The sequence below is a fragment of the Macaca nemestrina genome, chromosome 20 (assembly GCF_043159975.1).
Source record: "Macaca nemestrina isolate mMacNem1 chromosome 20, mMacNem.hap1, whole genome shotgun sequence".
Classification (NCBI taxonomy): domain Eukaryota; kingdom Metazoa; phylum Chordata; class Mammalia; order Primates; family Cercopithecidae; genus Macaca; species Macaca nemestrina.
Window position 1 is genome coordinate 17,003,597 of NC_092144.1, and position 24,705 is coordinate 17,028,301.

The window sequence follows — 24,705 nt, forward strand, 5'->3', positions numbered from 1 at the left end:
GTGTGCCACCACGCCCTGCTGATTTTTATATTTTTTTGGTAGAGATGGGGTTTTGCCATGTTGGCCAGGCTGGTCCCGAACTTCTGACCTCAAGTGATCCACCCACCTCAGCCTCCCCAAGTGCTGGGATTACAGGCGTGAGCCACTGCGCCCAGCCAATTGTATTTAATTTTCCTTGGTTTAACATTAATACAAAAATTAAGGCCGCGGTGGTGGCTCATGGCTGCAATCCCAGCACTTTGGGAGTTCCAGGCAGGAGGATGGCTTGAGCTCAGGAGTTCGAGACTAGCCTGGGCAACACTAGTGAGACCTAGTCTCTACAAAAAAAAAAAAAAATTAAATTAGTTGGGCATATAGTCCCAGCTACTCAGGTGGCTGAGACGGGAGGATCACTTGAGCCTGGGAAGTCAAGGCTGCAGTGAGCTGTGATCGTGCCACCGTACACTCCAGCCTAGGTGACAGAGCAAGACCCTGTCTCCAAAAAAAATTAAAAAATTAAAAAAAAAATACAAAAATTCAGGTGTGAGCCTGTAGTCTCAGCTACTCAGGAGGCTGCTATTCAAGACTCCCTTGAACCTGGGAGGTCGAGGCTGCAGTGAGCTATGATCGCACCATTGCACTCCAGCCTGGGCAACAGTGTGTGACCCTGTCTCCGAAAAAAAAAAAAAGAAAAATTAAGTCACCACATGGGGCTAGTGGTTCCCACGCCAGTCAGCAGAGCGCTAAGAGATTTGGAGATGCTTAGGGTCCTGGTCATGGACAGAAGCTAAGAAATGATATGGAAATTTAGGGCTTTTCCCCTAGGGATGTCAGTGTAGCATGGTCACCACCCTACCCCCGCCACCAAACTAGGTTTCCTAAGGGGCTGTAGAGGGGACTGAAGGTTTTCAGGGGCCCTGTCATTAACCAGTGCAGGGTTGGGAATGTTTGTTGAAACAAATAATTCCTTGCCCAGTGAACTCCTATTCATGCTTTAAAACCCCAACTCCCATGAGCCCTCCTTTAGTCTAGGCTCTTTTGGACCTTGTCCCTCCATCTGGCCCAGCCCTGACCATGCAGGACGGGGGGATCTGTGTCCAGCTCTGTCTCTCTAGACTGGGGACTCCTGCAGGGCCAGGCCCAGGGCTGAATCAACTCAGGGACCCTGACATTGTCCTAGTCTGGGTGAGCAAATGGGAGCTCTTGGGTGACTCACAGAAGTCCCGGGATTGGAGGCTCAATGATAATGGGTCCAATTAAACTAACTTTCTTCTCTTCTCCTCTCCTCTCCTCTCTTCTCTTCTTTCTCTCTTTCTTTTCTTTTCTTTACTTTTCTTTTTTTTTTTTTTTTTGAGACAGGGTCTTACTCTGTCGCCCAGGCTGGAGTGCAGTGGCGCCATCTCAGCTCACTGCAACCTCCGCCTCCCAGGTTCAAGCGATTCTCCTCTCAGCCTCTCGAGTAGCTGGGATTACAGGTGCCCACCACCACACGCGGCTAATTTTTGTATTTTTAGTAGAGACAGGGTTTTACCACTTTGGCCAGGCTGGTCTCGAACTCCTGACCTCAGTGATCCACCTGCCTCAGTCCCCCATAGTGCTGGGATTACAGGTGTGAGCCACCACTCCTAGCCTAAACTAACTTTCAAGATTAGGTAAACTGAGGCACAGCGAGGGGCAGCCTTGCCCAAGGTCTTGCTCAGTCCTTTCCTGGGAAGGCCCCGGGAGCTTCCCCATCCTGTGGTTGCGGGTCCCTGTCACTCCTGCCGCTGTGCCTCCCAGGCTCCCAGCTGCTACCGAGCTGCCTGTGGGGTCATGAATTATGGATGAGGCCTGCAGGCTCCAGTGACAAGCCTGGCCTCTAGAACATGCCAAGGACACTGCCTGTGCATCCCCTGCCAGGCGGCCTGACCCAGCCTTTTGTGCAGAAACACCTGGGTTTCCCCAGCAAGATCCCTTGTAAGCATTCCTTCTTATTTTGCAGATGGGGAAACTGAGGCACGGAGCTGGACAGTGACTCAGACACCAGGTGAACACTGGCTTTCGAGGGCAGGGTTGGGACTCATGGGGGCAGCAGTGCCAGCTGGGTCGTCACAGTGAGGAGTGAGCTCTGACTCCCAGGAGGGTGCATAAGGTGGGGACTGTCCTAGAGGAATTCAGAAGACCCCAAGGGACCCTCAGGGACACTTCAGGGACCCCAAGCCCTATGTGGCTGATGACAGCCCCTGCATCTATTTCTCTTCAAACTTCTTCCTGCAGGAGCCGCCTGGAGTGGAGTCGAGAGCTCAGGTCTGGGCTCAGCCAGTCCAGAGTACAAATCTACTGTCCCTTCCTAGCTGTGTGATCTTGGCAAGTGGCTTCCCCTCTGGGGGCGGGGAGGGCTCCGTTTTCCCATCTGTGAAGTGGATCAGAGTTTTCCTGCCAAGGTTAGGGGTCATCCAGCACTGCTCCTACCCACTGCTATGAACTCTTACACGTACCTAAAAACCCCACATTCCATGCCCCCTCCTCCAATCTAGACTCCCTCAGCTCTTGTCCCTCCACCTAGTCTAGTCCTGACTCTGTGGAATTGGGAGCATCTATGTCTTGTTCTGACCCCCTCTGCTGGAGCTACTTGGGACCAGCACTGGGGCTGAATTATCTCAGGGGTCCTGGCATGCTCTTAGCATTGGAGCTTTCAGTTCCTCCTTCATCCTTTCTCTCCTTCCTCTACAGGGAGGGACTTTCCCCCCATCAAGCCCACACTGGCAATGACTCTGTAGCTCAAACTTGCCTCTCTCTTCAGACAGGCACTGGACGGGGCCTGCAGGGGTCTCCACAGAGACCATCAGGATGTCGTATTTTGGGGAGCATTTTTGGGTAAGACCGACTCTTATTTTGGCGGGGGATGCTGGCAGGGCTGCAGGGACTTTTATGGAGATGGGGGGACTGGGTGAGTTGTGGGTAGAGTGTTGGACAGGTAGATGGTCTGCAAGGGATGGAAGTTAAAGTGGGAAGAGTCAGGCTGGGTTTGAATTCACACTGATCCCAGACCTCACAGGCCTTACGACCTTGGGCAAGTCATAGCTTGTGTCATAGGGAGACCAAGGCCCAGAATGGGAACGTCTAGGCAACCTGAAGTTGCCCCATGAAAAAGTGCAGAGTCAGTGCTCAAACCCAGGGCCAAACTGAACTTCTAGGACCCAGGGTCATTCCAGCCAGGGAATTTCCACCCCCTTCCCACCCTGGAGAATTAGGGGGTTTTCCTGACCTGGCCTCTCATGGCCTGTGCACCCCTCCACTGTTCAGGCTGGAGATCACCTACTGTAGCCCAAGGGATGCTGACTGAGACAGATTTGTTTTCATTCATTCATTTCCTCTCTCCCTGCCACTGTGACCTCATCCCCAGCCAGCCCTAGGAGATGCTGGGGCCTCCGAGAGAATCCATCCCAGCCCCAGCCCCAAGGGAGGAGTCCTCAGTCTAGGGGACCCAGAGCCAGCTTAGACACCTTCAGCCCTGCAAGACCAGGGCTGAACCCAGCCTTGGGGGTCCTACAGTGGGAACCAGGACACGGAATCGTGTTTGCTGTGGGACAGCCTGGGCAAAAGACCAGAGGTGTGACATTGAGTGGCAAGTTCGGGGAACAGGGACTTCTCTTGCAGAGCCAGGCTAATGGGGTGCCACAGAGGATGGGTAAACAGGGGAGGGCCCAGGAGTCAGGGAAGGACCAGGTCAGAAAGCCCCTTCCCCAGTTGCAAGCCCTGAGCTTGCAGGGAGGAAGCCTGTTGCTAGGTGACTGGTTGCCCCTGGCAACAATCCCCACTCCTGCCCTTGCTCCCTCCCCAGCTGGGGCTCCTGTTACTGGCACTTGCTTTCTTAAAGGGGCCGCACTCCCTTGCCACCTGCAGGGGTGTGACCTCCGCCCTCTCTCCAAAGGTCAGACTCCTCGATTTGCCCCTGAAAGGCTGTGTGACCTTAGCAAGGGGCTACCCTTCTCTGAGCTCCTGTTAGTACTGCTGTGTAATGGAGGTGACCATTTGAGGATCAGAAGTTACCCTCATTTTGGAACCCTGACAATGGCACCTACATTTATTTTAAATCCCTTTTAATTGTGTGAGGCGTGCAGGCTCGCTGCAGAAAATTCAGATCAGCAAAGAGAAAATAGAAACCGCCCCCGACTTCCCCACCCCACCCAAAGATATCCTGGTAGAGAATGGTTAAGAGCTTTGAGTTCAGGATTCGAACTGGGCTCTGCTGGAAGCCCTGGAGCAAATGGCTTTGTCTGCCTAAACCTCCGTTTCCCCATCTGGGAAAAAGGGATGAAATTCCTGCACCACCACTCCCACCCCATGCACCCCATGCACCCCCAGACTCAGGGAGGCCTTCTGTCACTGTCAAGGTTTCTTTTTATCAGTTGCTGGTATTGAAGCCGCCACAGAAGCCTGTTTCTTTGCTGGGTGATGCCGGGGCCCTGATGGCTCAAAGGAGGTTCTCATCAGGGGAGATTAAACCAGACAGGGATGCCCCAGTCTCATCGAGCCAGGGCAGGGCTGAAGCATAAAGTGTACTAGGGAGTCATGGGGGAAGGGTGAGCAGGGGAAGGACATAAATAAGCTCTGTTACAAAGACCACACTCTTGGCTGGGCGCAGTGGCTCATGCCTGTCATCCCAGCATTTTGGGAGGCCGAGGGGGGCGGATCACCTGAGGTCAGGAGTTGGAGACCAGCCTGGTCAACATGGCAAAACCCCATCTCTACTAAAAATACAAAACTTAGCTGGGCATAGTGGCATGAGCCTGTAGTCCCAGCTACTTGGGAGGCTAAGGCGGGAGAATCGCTTGAACCTGAGAAGTGGAAGTTGCAGTGAGATTGTACTACTGTACTCCAGTCTGGGCGATGGAGTGAGACTCTGTCTCAAAAAAAAAAAAAAAAAAAAAAAAAAAAACCAAAAAACCGTTTGGCTGGCACTGAAGCAAGTCTGAAGTCTTGAAGTTCTGGTGGGAGAGACAGACCTGAGACAGCCCCTCCTAGGACCCTCGGCTGCCAGCCCAGTCCAAGGGAGGCAGACGCCGCTGGGGGTTTGCCAGGTCTGGGAAACGGGCCAGTAGTTGGCTCTGAGTCAGACCCAGATGCTGGCCTGGGCGGTGGTGCCTGGTGCAGCCTCACCCGAGGATCTCCTGGGGCCAGCACTGTGCCAGCCTCAGCCCAGCAAGACCCTTGGGAATTGGGTGCTGTTGTTGTCCCCACTTGTCACACAAGGAAGGAAACTGAGGCCAGAGAGACGAAGTCACCAACCCAAAGTGACCCTGTGCGTATAAGGCGATTGGACACTTGAACTTTGAAAGTACAATTCTAAACACAAGAAGAGAGAAAATATAGGTGGCGCACGGTAGCTCACGTCTGTAATCCAAACACTTTGGGAGGCTGAGATGGTGGATTGCCTGAGCCGAGGAGTTTGAGACGAGCCTGGGCAACATAGCAAGACCCTGTCTCTACTAAAAAGACAAAAACTTAGCTGGGCATGGTGGCGTGCACCTGTGGTCCCAACTACTTGGGAGGCTGAGGTGGGAGGATCGCTTGAGCCTGGGAGGTGGAGGTTGCAATGAGCCAAGATATCACTGGACTCCAGCCTGGGTGACAGAGTGAGACCCTGTCTAAAAAAATAAAAAATAAAATAAAAAATAAAATATATTCCTGGCGAGCTGGAGGGAGCAACAGTGAAGTGGGGAGGGGGGTTGAGCAGAGTTAGGGAAGTTTTTAGAGCAGGTGGCAATGACCCTTGAGAAGTGGAAGGATGTGGATGGGTGGAAGGAGATGGAGACTGGAGAGCTGATGGTGGGAATAGCCTGGACAAAGGTGTGGTGGTGGAAGGGCACTGCCTGTCTTTGCTATTTGCTGTTTTGTGGGTGAGGCTAAGAAGAAGCTAGGAAATGAGGCTGGAGTGGCAATTCCAGGCCATGGACTTGAACTTCAGCGTCTGGTGGGCAGTCGGGACCCATCGATGATTCTAGAATGAAGTGTGACCATTGGGAGATTTGGGGTTGAGGCTGACCTGGGTCTGCCCCAATCTTGGCTTCAGTTTCTCCATTGATGCAGCAGGAAACGCTATCTAGCAGTGACTTCTGGCTTTAACCTTCAAGCTTCTGGCCAAGTGTGATGGCTCACGCCTATAATCCCAGCACTTTCGGAGGCTGAGATAGGAGAATTGCTTGAGTCCAGGAGTTCGAGATCAACCTTGGCAACATAGTAAGGCCCTGTCTGTACTAAAAATCAAAAAAATTAGCTGGATATGGTGGCATGTGCCTGTGGTCCCAGCTACTTGGGAGGCTGTGGTGGGACGATTTCTTGAGCCCAGGAATTTGAGGCTGCAGTGAGCCATGATTGTGCCGCTGCACTCCAACTGGGGAGACAGAGCGAGACCCTGTCTCAAACATAGAAAAATATATATAACATTCAAGCTTCCAGGTACCTGGGAGGGTGAACGGCAGGTTGGAGGAGGGCACAGGAAACTACCATTTATGGAAAACCGGCCAAATGCTGCCAGAGGGATGACTTCACTGATGTGTGTTGGGACTTAAATGGCATCAGATCCCTCCACAAGCCTTCTCTTCCAGTATTCTTACAAGACCTGATTTGATGCTAAAATGTCCCCAGTTCCATCAGACCCCAAGACCCCAGCTGATTACCTTTTTTTTTGGCGGGGGGGTGGGACAGAGTCTCACTCTGTTGGCCAGGCTGGAATGCAGTGGTGGGATCTCAGCTTACTGCAACCTCTGCCTCCCTGCTTCAAGCAATTCTCCTGCCTCATCCTCCCGAGTATTTGGGACTACAGGTGCCCACCACCACGCCTGGCTAATTTTTGTATTTTTAGTAGAGACAGGGTTTCACCATGTTGGCTAGTCAGGTCTTGAACTCTTGACCTCAAGTGATCTGCCCGCTTCAGCCTCCCGAAGTGCTGGGATTACAGATGTGAGACACCACACCCATCTAGTCATTGGTTTTAAAGTTGTAATGGTGAGTTTTAAGTCCAAATCTAAAGGTGTCCAATCCCAACAGCGGGCACAGAGGACCAGGTCTGCAAGGGGTGGAGAGAAGTGGGATTAGAAGGTGTGTATGAGGCCAGGTGTGGTGGCTCACACCTGTAATCCCAGCACTTTGGGAGGCCGAGGCAGGCAGATCACTTGAGGTCAGGAGTTCGAGACCAGCTTGACCAACATGGTGAAACCCTGCCTCTACTAAAAATACAAAAATCAGCCGGGCATAGTGGTGGCATGTGCCTGTTAAAGAAAAAACAAATCCCCATGTTTAATCTATATTGGTCTTGCTTTTATCCTCTTCCTCAGTTCTATTAATTTTGTTTATTCTTTTTTGTTTTCTGTAGTCAGTCATATAATGTGGTCTCAATCCTTTTTCTTATCTTACTGCATTGGCCAGCACCTCCACATCAGCATTAAATATTAGCCATGATTTGAGGCATTCCTGCTTCATCCTGAAATATGTTGTGTCTCCTGTTTTACCACCCCCTTTTTTTTTTTTTTTGCAACGGGGGACAGAGTCTTGTTATGTCATCCAGGTTGGAGTGCAATCGCACAATCTCAACTCACTACAACCTCTGCCTCCCAGGTTCAAGAGATTCTCCTGCCTCAGCCTCCGAATAGCTGGGGTTATAGTCATGTGCCACCACTCCTGGCTAATTTTTGTATTTTTAGTAGAGATGGGGTTTCACCATGTTGGCCAGTCTGGTCTCGAACTCTTGACCTCAGATAATCTGCCTGCCTCGGCCTCCCAAAGTGCTGGGACTACAGGCGTGAGCCACCTCGCCCAGCCTGATTACCATTTTTAATGGACAGCTTAGTAGTGTTCAGGCATGATGCCCTTCCCAGGTGACAGAATCTGGCTGGCATTAAGATATAGTTGTTGCCTCATTTTCTCCTACTCTTTTCATGCGGCAAAGGGTCCCAATTTTCCATCGAGAGTGGCAGAAAAAGTTGCCCTTTTACATAAATGTCTTTGGGGGAGAAACATAAGCAAATTTAAAACAAATGCTAACTATTAATAACTAATGTTACAAATTAGCAAAAGCTAGAGTTGCCTTTGGGGCTTTGGGGAGCATTGACATGGATTATGTTGCTGCTTGTCTCATCCCCATGTAAGAGGCGGGTGTCTCCCAGGCTGTAGTGTAGTGATATGATTTTGGCTCATTGCAATCTCCGCCTCCCGCGTTCAAGCGATTCTCCTGCCTCAGCCTCCTCAGTAGCTGGGATTACAGGCACCTGCCACCGTGCTTGACTACTTTTGCATTTTTAGTAGAGACAGGGTTTCACCATATTGACCAGGCTGGTCTCAAGCTCAAGACCTCAAGTGATCTGCCTGCCTCAGCCTCCCAAAGTGCTGGGATTACAGGCGTGCGCCACCGCGCCCAGCCTCCCTGCCCCATCTTAATGAGGAGCTGCTAAAAGCTCAGAGAGGAGCAGTGACTTGCCTGCGTCACACAGTGCAGCCCTAGCCTCCTCCACCATGACAACCCCAGAAATTGGAGTAAAGAGATTTTGTGCAAGGCATTCTCAGGCACCAGGGTAGAAATGCTCAGTTCCCACTGGCACTAGCAGGTAACAGCAGAATCATTTGCTCATTTTTTCGACAAACTCAAATGCCCTTTCTGTCTCTCATTCTGTGCTGGGTTTTGCTGGGTCCTGGGAGAGAACTCAAACCTGGACCCTACTTTGGGTTCTCATAGAGGGAGTTTCCATGTTGACAAGAACAGAAAACACAACTACAGTGACTTAAGCAATGGGGACTGTATTGGCTTTTAAGATCGAATGATTATGGGGGAATGTGGCTTTCAGGGTTGGTTTGATCCAGCAACTTGATTCAACACACCTTTTTTTTTTTGTAGCTATTGTAAATGCGATCGCTTTCTTGATTTCTTTTCAGCTATTTTATTAATGGTGTATAGAAATGCTACTGATTTTCATATGTTGATATTTGTATTTTGCAACTTAACTGAATTTGTTCATCAGTTCTAGGAGCTTTTTGGTGGAGTGTTTAGGCTTTCCTATACATAAGATCATGTCACAAAGAGAGACAATTTGACTTTTTCTTTTCGTGTGTGTGTGTGTGTATATATATATATTTGTTGTTTTGTTGTTGTTGTTGTTGTTTTTCTTCCCGAGATGGAGTCTTGCTTTGTTGCCCAGAGCTGGAGTGCAGTGGCATGATCTTGGTTCACTGCAACCTTTGCCTCCTGGGTTCAAGCAATTCTCCTGCTTCTGCCTCCCAAGTAGCTGGGATTACAGGGGCGTGCTACCATCCCTGGCTAATTTTTGTATTTTTAGTAGAGACAGGGTTTCACCATGTTGGCCAGGCTGGTCTCAAACTCCTGACCTCGTGATCTGCCTGCCTCAGCCTCCCAAAGTGCTGGGACTACAGGCGTGACACACTCCAATTTATTTTTATTTTTATTTCATTCATGCATTCATTCATTCATTCATTCATTCGAGACAGTCTTGCTCTGATACCCAGGCTGGAGTGCAGTGGTGGGCTCAAGCAATCCTCCTGCCTCAGTCTCCCAAGTAGCTGGGATTACAGGCACGCGCCACCACGCCCGGCTAATTTTTGTATTTTTAGTAGAGACGGGGTGAGCCACCGCGCCCAGCTGAACACACTTTTTTTTTTTTTTTTTTAAATACAAAAGCCCTCTGGTTCAGCTTCTTTCTAAGGTTCGCGGTTTCCATTTGACTTACAATATCCCCTGTGGCCATATAATTCCTCATTTATGGAAAGACAGAGAAAAGGGGAGGAGACTGAGACAGAAAATGGCAGAGAGACTCAGAAAAACAGAAAGAGACACAAAGACAGAAGGAGACAAAGACACAGAACAAATGAGATTCCTCCCCAGCAACTACGGGACAAAAAGAAAATCCCAGGCTTCTCTCTGATTGGACAAATTTAAGGTCCATAGACAATACTATGGCCCAGGGGAAATACAGCAAGCTGATTTGCTCAAGTCTGAACGAGTCCCTACAGCCAAGGGGATGGACTTCTGCTCCTTGGCCACGCCCCCGTTGCTAAGCAACTGTGATGCCCTCTCCATTCTTTCTCAGTCTCTACTCCCATCCACTACAGGGCGAGAAAAATCATGGCTTTGAGGTCCTGTACCACAGCGTGAAGCAGGGGCCCATCTCCACCAAGGAGCTGGCGGACTTCATCCGGGAGAGGTGAGGTCCCCAAGCCCCATCCACCAGGGGCCACGCCCACCACCCTGTAGTCACGCCCACCTCATGGTTACGCCCTGGATGGTCCGCGGCTAGATCCCTGGGGATTCCAGAAACCAGAGTGGCTAGGAGATCCTGGAAATAACCGATTCTCAACCCTGTCAGCCCCATATCTCCTTTTAAACAACAATCACCTGATTTCTAAAGCTCCCCTCCTCAAAAGAGGATGATATAACCTGCTCACAGTGGGAATTTTTTTTTTTTTGGAGACAAGATCTCGCTTTGTTGCCCAGGCTAGAGTGCAGTAACCCGATCATAGCTCACTGCAGCCTCGAACTCCTGAGTTCAAGGGATCCTCCTACCTCAGCTTTCCGAGTAACTGCGACTATAGGCATGTACCACCACATCTGGCTTTTTTTTTTTTTTTTAACAGAGGTTTGCTCTGTTGCCCATGCGCAGTCTCGGCTCACTGCAGTGGCGCAGTCTCGGCTCACTGCAACCTCTGCCTCCCAGGTTCCAGCGATTCTCCTGCCTCAGTCTCCCAAGTAACTGAGACTACAGGTGCCTGCCACCATGTCTGGCTAATTTTTATATTTTTAGTAGAGACGGGGTTTCACTGTGTTGGCCAGGTGGGTCTCAAACTCCTGACCTCAAGTGATCTGCCCGCCTCGGCCTCCAAAAGTGCTGGAATTACAGGCGTAAGCCACTGCACCCTGCCTTTGTTTGTTTGTTTGTTTGTTTGTTTTTTAGAGACAGAGTCTCACTTTGTTGCCCAGCAACATAGCTGGGCATAGCTCACTGCAACCTCGACCTACCAGGCCCAAGCGATCCTCCCACCTCAGGCTCCTGAGTAGCTGGGACTACAGGCGTGCACCACCATACCTATCTAAGTTTTAAAAAATTTTTTTGTAGAGAAGGAGTCTCGTTATATTGCCCAGGGTGGTCTCAAATCCCTGGGTTCCAGTGGTTCTCCTGCCTCGGCCTCCCAAAGTGCTGGGATTACAGGCATGAGTCACCATGCCTGGCCTACTACTGTTGTTAATAAAATATATTACGTAAGAAAAAATCTTCTATGAATTTTCAAAACATCCTTCAGAGGGTTGTGTCATCACCCCATCATGGAAAGCCACGGTTCAGGTGTTTAAGATGGGGAAACTGAGGCCCAGAGGAGCAGTGCCTCTCTCAAGGGTGTCTGAAAGCTTCTTCATCTTTTTTGTTTTTGAGATGGAGTCTTGCTCTGTCACCCAGGTTGGAGTGCAGTGGCACGATCTCAGCTCGCTGCAACCTCCACCTCCTAGGTTCAAGCGATTCTCGTGCCTTAATTTCCCGAGTAGCTGGGAATTACAGGCATGCACCACCACACCTGGCTTATTTTTGTATTTTTAGTAGAGACGGGGTTTCACCAAGTTGGCCAGGCTGGTCTTGAATTGCTGACCTCAGGTGATCCGCCTGCCTCTGCCTCCCAAAGTGCTGGGATTACAGGTGTGAGCCACTGTGCCCGGGCAGTTTCTCCATCTTTACCTCATTCTCCTACCCAGGGCAACCATCGAGGAGACCTACTCCAAGGCAATGGCGAAACTCTCCAAGCTGGCCAGCAATGGGACCCCAATGGGGTGAGTGGGGTAGGGGTCACCAACGTGGGGACATTGGGAGCCTCCTCCTTGGTGGACATCTCTTCACACTCGGGGCATGTAGAATAGAGTGTCATCCATCTCAATTATGGGGCTAATTGGATAGAGGAATATATATCATTCATTTACACACTAGCTTATTCATTCCACAAATATTTATTGAGTGCCTTCTGTGTGCCAAGCACCAGCAGCAACCCAGACAGATAAAACCCCAGTCACCTTCATGCAATGTACATCTGGGTTGCATGACGAGACAGATGTTAAACACACACAAAAAAACATTTTTTTTTCTGGGGTGAAAAGTGCTGGGAAGGGGGCCAGGCACAGTGGCTCACGCCTGTACTCCCAGCACTTTGGGAGGCTGAAGTGGGCAGATCACCCGAGGTCAGGAGTTCAAGACCAGCCTGGGCAACATGGCAAAACCCCATCTCTACTAAAAATACAAAATTAGTCGAGTGTAGTGGCGGGCGCCCGGAATCACAGCTACTCAGGAGGATGAGGCAGGAGAATCGCTTGAACACGGGAGGCGGAGGTTGTAGTAAGCTGAGATTGTGCCACTGCACTCCAGCCTGGGCAACAAGAGCGAAAACTCTGTCTCAAAAAAAAAAAAAAAAGGTGCTGGGGAGGGAATGAAATAGGACTATGAGAGGTTGGGCACTTTCTCAGGGGTGGGCCCGGCCTCCCTGAGCTGAGACCTTAATAGAAAGGGGCTGGTAGGCCGGGTACGGTGGCTCACGCCTGTAATCCCAGCACTTTGGGAGGCTGAGGCGGGTGGATCACAAGGTCGGGAGATTGAGACCATCCTGGCTAACACTGTGAAACCCCGTCTCCACTAAAAAATACAAAAAAAATTAGCCGGGTGAGGTGGCGCAGCCTGTAGTCCCAGCTACTTGGGAGGCTGCGGCAGGAGAATGGCGTGAACCTGGGAGGCGGAGTTTGCAGTGAGCCGAGATCGCGCAACTGCACTCCAGCCTGGGCAATAGAGCGAGACTCCGTCTCAAAAAAAAGAAATAAATAAAGAAAGAAAAGGGCTGGCCATGGGGATGTCTGAGGGACAGAGACCAAGGCAAGTGGCTCAGCCAGTGCAAAGGCCCTGAGTTGACAGGCGTGGCATGTTTAAGGAAGAGTGGGGAGGTTGGCGTGGCTGCAGGGGTTGGGCAATGAGGAAAGGAAGTAGGAGGGGAGATGGCAGGGCGAGGCCTCAGGGGCCTGACACACTAATGACTCTATATGAACCTTGTGCCTGGGTGCGGTGGCTCACGCCTATAATCCCAGGATTTTGGGAAGCTGAGGTGGGAGGATCACTTGAGGCCAAGAGTTCAAGACCAGCCTGGGCAGCATGGAGAAACCTCTGTCTCTACTAAAAATGCAAAAATTAGCCGGGCATGGTGGCATATGCTTATAGTCTCAGCTACTCAGGAGGCTGAGGTGGGAGGATGGCTTGAGTCCAGGAGATTGAGGCTGCATTGAACCATGATTGCACCACTGCACTTCAGCCTGGGTGACAGAGCCAGACCCTGCCTCAAGAAAACAAAAACAAAACACATAATGTGGTCCCGATGGCATTTGTAATTTTCTTTGTGGCTGCTATGAGGCAAAAAGTTCTGTGGGGAGGGCAGGAGTGGAGGCAGCAGGAGAAGGCAGGGGGAAGGCTGGACAGGGCTTCTGCTGAGTGGGGCAGGCCAAATTGACTTGATTGGGGCATATGGTGTCTTAGCCACTCTATTTTTTTTTTGAGACGGCGTCTCCGTCTGTTGCCCAGGCTGGAGTGCAGTGGTGTGATCTCGGCTCACTGCAAGCTCCGCCTCCCGGGTTCACGCCATTCTCCTGCCTCAGCCTCCCGAGTAGCTGGGACTACAGGCGCCCGCCACCACGCCCGGCTAATTTTTTGTATTTTTAGTAGAGACAGGGTTTCACCATGTTAGCCAGGATGGTCTCGATCTCCTGACCTTGTGATCCATCCGCCTCAGCCTCCCAAAGTGCTGAGATTACAGGTGTGAGCCATTTTATTTTATTTATTTATTTATTTTGAGATGGAGTCTCGCTGTGTCACCCAGGCTGGAGTGCAGTGGTGCAATCTCAGCTTACTGCAAACTCTGCCTCCCGGGTTCAAGCGATTCTTCTGCCTCAGCCCCCTGAGTAGCTGGGATTACAGACTCCCTCCACCACACACAGATAATTTTTGTATTTTAAGTAGAGACGGAGGTTTCACCATGTTGCTCAGGCTGGTCTCGAACTCCTGACCTCAAGTGATCCGCTCACCTCGGCCTCCCAAAGTGCTGGGATTACCAGGGCCTGAGTTTAAATTCCAGCCCTGATGTTCATTTGTTGAGGGGCCTTGGGATGACCTATAGAGCTCCCTATGCCTCAGTTACCCCATCTGTCACAAGCCCGCCTCTTACGGCTGCAATGGAGATTAAATGAATTAGTATGCATTCATGTTTAGCAGGGATCAGCGCACAGCACATACCTGAGCCAGTGCCAGCGCTGTCCCGGGGTGGGGTGAGCCTGATAAACCCTGGGTGTGACCTTGCCTGCCCCCAGGACCTTCGCCCCGCTCTGGGAGGTTTTCCGCGTCTCCTCCGACAAGCTGGCGCTGTGCCATCTGGAACTCACACGGAAGTTACAGGATCTCATCAAGGACGTTCTCCGCTACGGCGAGGAACAGCTCAAGACGCACAAGAAGGTGTGTGTCGTGGGCGCCGCCCAGCGGCTGGGTGGGTGTGGAACACCAGCAGCTCACAGGACCCCAGATCTTCTGGGGCCTTAAAACCTGCGGATGTGCGCCTCGGATAATTCTGTTAATTGCACAGCGTCAAGCCCAGGGTCTTACGGACCTGAGTATTGTTGAATTTCAAATTTGCAAAATTCCAGACCAGGAGTTAGCACACTGGCCCGCGGGCCACATCCAGCCCACCTCCCACCACCAGTGTTTGTACAGCTAAGAAGGGCTTTTTTTTTGTTTGCTTGTTTTTTTGTTTTTTTTTGTTTTTTTTGAGACGGAGTCTCGCTCTGTAGCCCAGGCTGGAGTGCAGTGGCCGGATCTCAGCTCACTGCAAGCTTCGCCTCCCGGGTTCACGCCATTCTCCAGCCTCAGCCTCCCGAGTAGCTGGGACTACAGGCGCTGCCACCTCGCCCGGCTATTTTTTGTATTTCTTAGTAGAGACGGGGTTTCACCATGTTAGCCAGGATGGTCTCGATCTCCTGACCTCGTGATCCGCCCATCTCGGCCTCCCAAAGTGCTGGGATTACAGGCTTGAGCCACCGCGCCCGGCCTGTTTGCTTGTTTTTGAGAGACGGGGTCTTGCTCTGTCACCCACGTGCAGTGGCATCATCAGAGCTACTTGCAGCCTCAAACACTTGGGCTCAAGCGAACCTCCTTCCTCAGCCCCCACAGAATAACTGGGACTACAGGTGCACGCCACCATGCCTGGCTAATTTTTAAAAAATGTTTGGGCCCAGTGCAATGACTCATGCCTATAATCCCAGCACTTTGGGAGGCTGAGGCGGCAGGATGGCTGGAGCCCAGGATCCACCAGGAGTTTGAGACCAGGCTGGGCAACATAGGGAGACCCTGTCTTTACCAAAAAAAAAAAAAAAAAAAAAAAAACTACCCAGGAATGGTGGCACATGCCAGTAGTCCCAGCTACTCAGGAGGCTGAGGTGGGAGGATCACGAGCATGGGAGGTTGAGGCTGCAGTGAGCCATGATCGCGCCACTGCACTCCAGCCTAGGCAACAGAGAAAGAACCCGTCTCAAAAAAAAAAAAAAGAAAAAGAAAGAAAAGAAAAAAGAAATGGGTTATCACTAGTTTTTACATTTTTAAAGGTTTAGAAAAAATCTAAAGAAAAATAAAATTTCAACACGTGTGAAAATTATATGACAGTCACACATCAGTGCCAGTAAATAAAGTTTTATTGGCACACAGCCATGCCCATTGATGTGCCTGTCATTTGTGGCTGTTTTGCACTGCAGTGACAGAGTCAAGTGTTTATAATAAGCCAAACACATTTGCTATATGTCCCTTTACAGAAAACATTTGCCAACAGCTGTTCTAAAGCATTGGAAGATACAGATATTCATTTTTACTATTTTTACAGTCTTATAAACCTAGAATCTTGGAAGAACCGTCTTAGACTCTTAGAATTCCACAATATTCAAAACTTATAATTGTAGAATCATAGATGCATTGCCTTTACAGAGTTCCGAAATCCACATATTTTAACTCCTGTTTAAAAAGGGAGTTGGTAATACTTTGTTTTTGTTGTGTTTTGTTTTTTTGAGATGGAGACTCGCTCTGTTGCCCAGGCTGGAGTGCACAATCTCAGCTTACTGCAACCTCCGTCTCCTGGATTCAATAAATTCTCCTGGCCGGGGGCGGTGGCTCAAGCCTGTAATCCCAGCACTTTGGGAGGCCAAGACGGGCGGATCATGAGGTCAGGAGATCGAGACCATCCTAGCTAACACGGTGAAACCCCGTCTCTACTAAAAATATAAAAAACTAGCCAGGCGAGGTGGCGGGCACCTGTAGTCCCAGCTACTCAGAGGCTGAGGCAGGAGAATGGCGTAAACCCGGGAGGCGGAGTTTGCAGTGAGCTGAGATCCAGCCACTGTACTCCAGCCTGGGCCGCAGAGCGAGACTCTGTCTCAAAAAACAAAAAAACAAAACAAAACAAAAAGAAATTCTCCTGCCTCAGCCTCCCAGGTAGTTGGGATTACAGGCGTACACCAGCATGCCTGGCTAATTTTTTGTATTTTTAGTAGAGACAGGGTTTCACCATGTTGACCAGGCTGGTCTTGAACTCCAGAGCTCAGGTGATCCACCGACCTCGGCCTCCCAAAGTGTGGGATTACAGGCGTGAGCCACCGCACCCGGCCTTGCTAATTTTTAAATTTTTTGTAGAGAAGGGGTCTTGCTAGCCAGGAGCGATGGCTCACACCTGTAATCCCAGCACTTTGGGAAGTTGAGGCAGGCATATCACTTGAGGTCAGGAGTTCCAGACCAGCCTGGCCAACATGGTGAAACCCTGTCTATACTAAAAATACAAAAATTAGCCAGACGTGGTGGCACGCATCTGTAATCCCAGCTACTCAGGAGGCTGAGACAGGAGAATGACTTGAGCCTGGGAGGTGGAAGTTGCAGTGAGTTGAGATTGTGACACTGCACTCCAGCTTGGGTGACAGAGTGAGACTCCGTCTCAAAAAAAAAAAAAACAAAACACGCACACACACACACACACACACACACACAAAAGGGTGAGTTAAGCAACACAGTCTGCCACCGTTTGTCATAAAACATGGGTTAGAACAAGCATCTTTATCCATATGCAGATTATTTCTAGAGACGTATCACAGTAATAATTGGGGACTTCTAGGCTAGAGGGCCCATATATGGGAGGCATTTTCCTGGCTTAACCCCTTACAACTTTCAGAAATATGAACCATGTGTAAATAGTACTTTTTAAAAAAGTGAAAAATGTTTTGAAACGAAAAACATACAGGCCGGGCATGGTGGCTCATGCCTGTAATCCCAACACTTTGGGAGGCTGAGGCAGGTGGATTGCTTGAGTCTAGGAGTTCCAGACCAGCCTGGGCAATGTAGCAAGACCCCATTGCTACTAAAAACACACACACAGGCCAGGCATAGTGGCTCACGCCTGTAATCCCAGCACTTTGGGAGGCTGAGGTGGGCAGATCACCTGAGGTCAGGAGTTTGAGACCAGCCTGGCCAACATGGTGAAAGCCCGTCTCTACTAAAAATACAAAAATTAGCCGGGTGTGATGGTGGGCGCCTGTAATCTCAGCTACTTGGGAGGCTGAGGCAGGAGAATCGCTTGAACCCGGGAGGCAGAGATTGCAGTGAGCTGAGATTGTGCCACTGCACTCCAGCCTGGACAACAAGAGCGAAACTCCGTCTAAAAAAAAAGAAACAAAACACACACACACATAGAAAAAGACTAGCGCTGGCATGAAGTATTTGGGAGGTCAGGAATTTCACAGTCTACCCACGATCTCCTCTCCTATCCCTGCAGTGCAAGGAGGAAGTGGTGGGCACCTTGGATGCTGTGCAGGTACTCTCGGGCGTCAGCCAGCTCCTGCCCAAGTCCCGCGAGAACTACCTGAACCGTTGCATGGACCAGGAGCGGCTGCGGAGGGAGAGTACCAGCCAGAAGGAGATGGACAAGGTGGGCTCACAGCAGGGGGTTCTGAGGAATTTGCCCCGGGGCAGAGGGGCTGCCTGATGAGTGGAAACACGTCCCAGAGCGACGGTCCTGGAACCTGTGGGTGATCACACCTTGGGTACCCCGAGGAGTCCACCTGCCAGGTGATGGGGCCTGGGGGAAGCCCCCTGAATGTCCCCCTTCCATCCCCATTTCCTCCCTGGGCTTTGTAGGCAGAGACTAAAACCAAGAAGGCGGCAGAGAGCCTGCGGCGCTCAGTGGAAAAATACAACACAGCCCGAGCTGACTTTGAGCAGAAGATGCTGGACTCGGCCCTGGTAAGAACCAGGCATCTGTACCTTTAAGACCCACACATGCCTTTGCCCTGGAGGTTATGGGCTGCAGAAATTCCAGGCAGGGTGTGGTGGCTCACACCTGTAATCCCAGCACTTTGGAAGGCTGAGGTGGGCGGATCACCTGAGGTCAGGAGTTTGAGACCAGCCTGGCCAACATGGCGAAACCCCGTGTCTACTAAAAATACAAAATTAGCCAGGTGTAGTGGCAGATGCCTGTAATCTCAGCTACTCAGGAGGCTGAGGCGGGAGAATCACTTGAACTGGAAGGCGGAGATTGCAGTGAGCGAAGATCGAGCCACTGTACTCCAGGTTAGGTGATAGAGTGGAACCCTGTCTCGAAAAAATAAAATAAATAAATAAAAGCAGATTGGAATCTCAGGATTAGGAATCAGAACTTTTTTCAAGCTACAAGTGATAGAAACTTTCATTCAAACTGACAAGGTGTACATAAAGAGAAAGAACAAGGCTAGGCACGGTGGTGGCTCACACCTGTAATCCCAGCACTTTAGGAGGCCAAGGCGGGTGGATCACGAGGTCAGGAGATAGAGACCATCCTGGCTAACACAGTGAAACTCCGTCTCTACTAAAAACACCAAAAATTAGCCGGGCGTGGTGGCGGGCGCCTATAGTCCCAGCTACTCAGGAGGCTGAGGCAGGAGAATGGCGTGAACCTGGGAGGTGGAGCTTGCAGTGAGCTGAGATTGCACCACTGCACTCCAGCCTGGGCGACAGAGCAAGACTCTGTCTCAGAGAAAAAAAAAAAAAAAGAACAAACCAAAATAAAATTTTAAAAAACTGACATGCTCAGGGAACTGAAAAGTTTTATTTTTGAGTTGTGGAGGTTTCAGTTATAGCTGAATCCAGGTGCTCAAATAGTGCTGGCAGGAAATTGTGCATTTCTGTTTTTTTTTTTTTTTTTTTTTTGAGATGGAGTCTCTCTGTCGCCCAGGCTAGAGTGCAGTGCCACAGTCTCGGCTCGCTGCAACCTCTGCCTCCTGGGCTCAAGTGATTCTCCTGCCTCTGCCTCCCTAGTAGTAGTTGGGATTACAGGCACGTGCCACCACGCCCAGCTAATTTTTGTATTTTTAGTAGAGACAGGGTTTCACCATGTTGCCCAGACTAGTCTTGAACTCCTGACCTCAGATGATCCGCCCACCTTGGTCTCCCAAAGTGCTGGGATTACAGGCGTAAAACACCACACCCGACCACCATTTCTGCTTCTTAAGTCTATTTTCCTCTCTGGGGACATCACTCCCAGGCAGACGTGCCTGTGTGTGTGTGTGTGTGTGTGTGTGTGTGTGTGTGTGTATGCATGCACATGTGTGCATCAAAGTGGGCCCCAACAACTCCCACTTACATCCTATCCACTCATTAGTTCAGAAATGGAAGTGTCTTTTTCTGTTGATTCAGAGAAAGTCCTAGGGCAGACTATCATTGGCCCTTCCCCAAATCAATCAGTGAGCCAAGGGCTTAGGGTGTTCTGATTGGTCAGGCTGAGTCACATGGCCACTCCTTCTTGGCCCTGACGTTCTTTCCACCTGCCTCTCCCGTCCTGCTTCAGCGCTTCCAAGCCATGGAGGAGACACACCTGAGGCACATGAAGGCGTTGCTGGGCTCCTATGCTCACTCCGTGGAGGACACGCACGTGCAGATCGGGCAGGTGAGTTGGGCAGGTGTGAGGAATGAGGCTGGGGTCACTGTTGGGCAAAGGGGCCTTGACCAGTTTCACACCCCGCCCACCTGGCACAGGTGCATGAGGAATTTAAGCAGAACATCGAGAACGTCAGCGTGGAGATGCTACTCAGGAAGTTTGCAGAGAGTAAGGGCACAGGCCAGGAGAAGCCAGGTGAGTCAGGGCAGCCATCAGGGGTCGGGCTTTAGTGCCACAGCTGCAGGTGATGGGCAGGACTCCAGAGGCAGGAGACTGAACCTCCCTGGGGCTTGGTTTCTTTCTTTCTCTCTCTTTTTTTTTTGAGATGGAGTCTCCCTCTGCCTCTGTCGCCCAGGCTGCAGTGCAGTGGTGCGATCTTGGCTCACTGCAACTGCTGCTTCGGGGTTCAAGCTATTCTCCTGCCTCAGCCTCCCGGAGAAGCTGGGACTACAGGCACGTGCCACCACACCCAGCTAATTTTTTTGTGTGTATTTTTAATAGAGATGAGGGTTCACCATGTTGGCCAGGCTGGTCTTGAACTCTTGACCTCAGGTGATCCCCCCGCCTCGGCCTCCCAAAGTGCTGGAATTACAGGTGTGAGCCACTGCTCATGGCCAGGCCTTGGTTTCTTTGTGGGAAAAATGGGATGCTGACGAGTCCAGCTCTCCAGCTTGATCTTACATGTAAATCTCTTTGAACCAGATCCCACAGGAGCCTTGAGTGCCAGGCTCAGCTGTTCATACTTCACCCCCAGGGCCTAAGGGAGCCGTTGAGGGTTGTTGAGCAAAAGAACAATTTGCAAATGCTCAGATACAGGACTGGGGAGGAGTTAAGAGCAAAAGTTTTAGAGTCAGACCTGGGCTTGAGTCTTTTCTTCATCACTTGCTGTGTGACTTAGGACCTGTGCTTTGACTTCTCTGAGCCTCAGTTTCCTCATCTGTAAAGTGAGGATGTTAATAATGTTGTAACGTTCAGTGATTTAATTCAGGTAAAGGGCAAAGGGTGTGCCAGGCACACAGTAGGCACTCACTAAATGCTGGTATACAGTTATGTCTTCAAGTCTTGTTAACCAGCAAAACCTGTTCTTTCTCCCTCCTGTCTCTCTGGCTCGGCCCTGGCTCAGGTCACCCCTCCCTGCATGGGGCCCCACTCTTGCCTTTCACAGGCCCCAGATCTGTTGTGTCCTCCTCCTGCTCACACACCTTCCATGGCTCCCCATTGTTCTTGGGAGAGAGTTCCCACGCCTCGTCCTGTCACTCAAAGCCCAGCCCACTGCACACATGCATGGTTCATCCCCCAACCCAACCCAAGTTCCAGCCACAAATGCTGGAAGTACGTGGAAGTAGCTCATGTCACCCCCTACAGTGGCACTAACCAGCTGGAACCAGACCAGCCCCTTGATCCATCCCACTCCTGATGATCTGGGGCTGGTTCTTGTCTGGGAACCTGATGGACCTTGAGTTCAGATCCAGGTGCCATTTTGTGGCCAAAAGTGTTCTACTCTTTCGAAGCCCAGTCTCCCCACCCTCAGTTTAGTTTCTCTCTCTCTCTCTCTCTTTTTTTTTTTTTTTTTTTAATTTTTTTGAGGCAGAGTTTGCTCTGTCACCCAGGCTGGAGTGCAGTGGTGCAATCTCGGCTCACTGCAACCTCCGCCTCCTAGGTTCAAGCGATTCTCCCACCTCAGCCTCCCGAATAGCTGGGATTACAGGCACCTGCCACCAGGTCCGGCTAATTTTTTTGTAATTTTAGCAGAGACAGGGTTTCACCATGTTGGCCAGGCTCGTCTCGAACTCTTGACCTAAGGTGATCCACCCGCCTCAGCCTCCCAAAGTGCTGAGAATACAGGCCCGGGCCACTGTGCCCAGCCCCGCAATTGAGTTTCTGTCTCCCGTCTCAGGACCTCTGGACTTCGAGGCATACAGCGCGGCTGCCCTGCAGGAAGGCAAGTACGTCTGGGCCTGGATGCCCAGGCTGGACCGTGGGGGTGAGGAAAGCTGATATGAACGTGAAAGAAGGCACCTCCCAGTGCTCAGTTGCCCCCCAATCTATCCTCAGCGATGAAACGTTTGCGGGGAGCCAAGACCTTTCGCCTTCCGGGATTAAGCCGGCGGGAGCGGGAGCCAGAGCCACCTGCAGCTGTGTGAGAAAGCGCCCCTGCCCGGACTGGCCCAGGCTAGCCCGGGATCCCTTCCCCTGCCCAGGCTATCCCGGAAGTCCCCTCCTAGGATAGCCCAGGAGTATCCATATTCCAGGCTGGACCAGGATTCCCTCCACCCAAGCTAGACCAGGAGTGCCTCTGCCCCAGGCTAGCTCAATATTACCGCTGCCCAAGCTAGTCCAGAATTCTTCCTTTTGCCAGGTTAGGCCAAGAACTGCCTGTCGCAGAGTAAGCTAGCATTTCCCCTGTCCGAGCTGGCCCAGGATTGTTCTGTTTGCCAAGGCTAGCCCCGACTTTCCCTACCTTCACAAGGCAGCCCTTCAAATGAGTTCCAGGATTCCTTCCCTCCCAGGCTGTTTGAGAACACTCTCTACTCAGCTAACTTCAGATTCAACCCCCTCCCCAAGCAAGCCTCAGGGTCCCACTGCCTCCAGGGCTAGCTCAGGGCAATATCACAGCCGGGGAGCTACCCCAGCTTCCATGTCCAGTGTTGGGGGCTGACAGGGGGCACCAGATGGGCTGCGGAAGCTGATACCAACATCTCTTCCTCCATCCCCAGAGATTTCCTGGAGCCCGATTCAGGGGTGAGTGACGTGGGAGGGGTCAGGCTGAGCTACAAGTGGAAGGAGTTTGATCCCACTCTTGGCTCCTAGAGACCGGATCCCTACTGGAAACTAAAGAGCCGAGATTGAGGGGCGGGCTGGAGCCTGGGGCTGAGTTCATATCCCACCTCAGCGGCAAAGTCCCGTGGACTACGTGGGTGTGAATAATGTCCCTGCCGAAGCTCAGTTTGTCCCAGGAACCTGCCCACACACCCAGGGAAGACAGTCGTTGCCATCAGGGTTGTTTTGAGGTCTGAGTCAAGGCCTGGGGGCGGGGCAGGCGGTGGTTGGCAGGGTGAGATGGAAGGTTCGATAGTGGGGAGCCTGACTCACCGCTGTCCCCCAACTCCCCTAGACATGTCCAGAGGTGGATGAAGAAGGTTTCACTGTCCGTCCTGATGTGACCCAGAACAATATCCTTCTGGCACCCCCCAGGAGCAGTTGTTGGCACAGCAAGGTCAAAACTGTCCACAATAACCAGTCCACCTTCAGCATGCCTCTCTGGGTACATCCTGGAGAGAGTCTCCCTTGTGGATGAAGCCAACCTAAATGTAAACACCCACTCTATGGAGTCAGCACTGGGCAAGAGGGAGAGAGAAAAGGAAAGCCAGCAAGGCTTCCTGGAGGAGGGGGCACCGGTGTTGGGGTTTTGCAGCTGAATAGGAGTTTGCCAGTTAGGTCTGCACATGCTTGTGCAAAGGCTTGGCTGGGGGGTGGGAGTGCTGGTGGGACATGGTGTCAGGACTGAAGGTGGCACATGGCGAGCGATGGGACTGGGCAGGACCTCGAAGGGTTTGAGCAGGGAGGGACAAGGTTGGACTGGAGAGCTGACTGGGGAGAAGCTTGTGTTGGGATTGGCTTGGACCTTGACTGCAGCCCACGCACGGCCGAGCCCTCCCGTTTCTCATCCAGCGACTCCGACTTCGATGACGAAGAGCCCCGCAAGTTCTACGTGCACATCAAGCCCGCCCCGGCCCGGGCTCCAGCCTGCAGCCCCGAGGCAGCAGCGGCACAGCTCAGGGCCACTGCGGGCAGCCTCATCCTTCCTCCTGGCCCAGGGGTGAGGCATGGGAGGGGTGCCCTGGGTGGTGCTGGCAAGGCTGGCTGGATGTGCTCATGTTGATGCTGCCCACTTTGTCCACAGGGCACCATGAAACGCCATTCTTCACGTGAGTAGCCTTTGGTCTTCAGAGTAGGGACGATCCTAAGGAGGGGAGGCTATGGGTGTGGGCTTGAATCAAAGCTCTGTTTTGTAACTTGGGGCAGGCTGCTTAACCACACTGACCTTCAGTCTCCTTTTCTGTAAAATGAGGTCATTATGAAATTAAGTGAGAGCTGAAAGGGGCAGCTGGGGCCAGGGGGAGCCAGCATCTGGAGACGGGCTCGCTCAGGCTTGAATCTGTGTCTGCCTGATTTGCTGATCACCTTGGGCAACTGGCTGGACACCCCCAAGCCTCGGTCCCTTGGTCCGTGAAGTGGGGAGCATTGCAGGCAGGGTGACAAGAAAGCTCAAGGAGGTACATCTCTTGTAGGGGACGCTGCTGGGAAACCCCAGAGACCTCGGTCTGCCCCCAGAACTGGCAGGTGGGTTCCACACGAGTGGGCAGGTGGGGGCTGTCCCCACCTCCGCCTCCCCATGTCTCCACCTGGTGTTCTCTTGTCTCGGCTGGGAGTTGATGTCATGCTGGGGTTTTTTTTGTTTTTGTTTTTGTTTTGAGACAGAGTCTCACTCTGTCGCCCAGACTGGAGTGCAGTGGCGCGATCCCGGCTCACAGCAGCCTCCACCTCCTGGGTTCAAGCAATTTTCATGCCTCAGCCTCCCAAGTAGCTGGGACTACAGGCACACACCACCACACCCAGCTAACTTTTGTATTTTTAGTAGAGACAGGGTTTCACCATGTTGGCCCGGCTGGTCTCGAACTCCTGACCTCAAGTGATCTGCCCGCCTCGGCCTCCCAAAGTGCTGGGATTACAGGC

The 24,705-nt window shown here is 51.6% G+C and overlaps 1 protein-coding gene across 11 annotated transcripts in view; it reads left to right on the forward strand.

Annotated features, from left to right (window-relative positions):
• The window catches only part of LOC105486730 (FCH and mu domain containing endocytic adaptor 1), a 52,019-nt gene that overhangs the window by 4,628 nt on the left and 22,686 nt on the right, over positions 1–24,705 (forward strand). For 3 of the 11 annotated variants that reach the window (XM_071086716.1, XM_071086725.1, XM_071086718.1), the window contains exons 2-18: positions 1,961–2,005; positions 2,236–2,402; positions 2,762–2,835; positions 10,081–10,172; positions 11,708–11,782; positions 14,345–14,486; positions 17,833–17,985; positions 18,195–18,299; positions 19,879–19,977; positions 20,067–20,163; positions 21,866–21,910; positions 22,024–22,108; positions 22,686–22,710; positions 23,084–23,141; positions 23,610–23,788; positions 23,873–23,897; positions 24,261–24,312. In XM_071086716.1, coding sequence (XP_070942817.1) covers positions 2,809–2,835; positions 10,081–10,172; positions 11,708–11,782; positions 14,345–14,486; positions 17,833–17,985; positions 18,195–18,299; positions 19,879–19,977; positions 20,067–20,163; positions 21,866–21,910; positions 22,024–22,108; positions 22,686–22,710; positions 23,084–23,141; positions 23,610–23,788; positions 23,873–23,897; positions 24,261–24,312 — 1,259 coding nt within the window. In that variant the 5' untranslated portion in view covers positions 1,961–2,005; positions 2,236–2,402; positions 2,762–2,808. Of the gene's footprint in view, positions 1–1,960; positions 2,006–2,235; positions 2,403–2,761; positions 2,836–10,080; positions 10,173–11,707; positions 11,783–14,344; positions 14,487–17,832; positions 17,986–18,194; positions 18,300–19,878; positions 19,978–20,066; positions 20,164–21,865; positions 21,915–22,023; positions 22,109–22,685; positions 22,711–23,083; positions 23,142–23,609; positions 23,789–23,872; positions 23,898–24,260; positions 24,313–24,705 lie in introns of all 11 variants that reach the window. The other 8 variants (XM_071086719.1, XM_071086720.1, XM_071086721.1 and 5 more) reach the window with 6 other exon arrangements.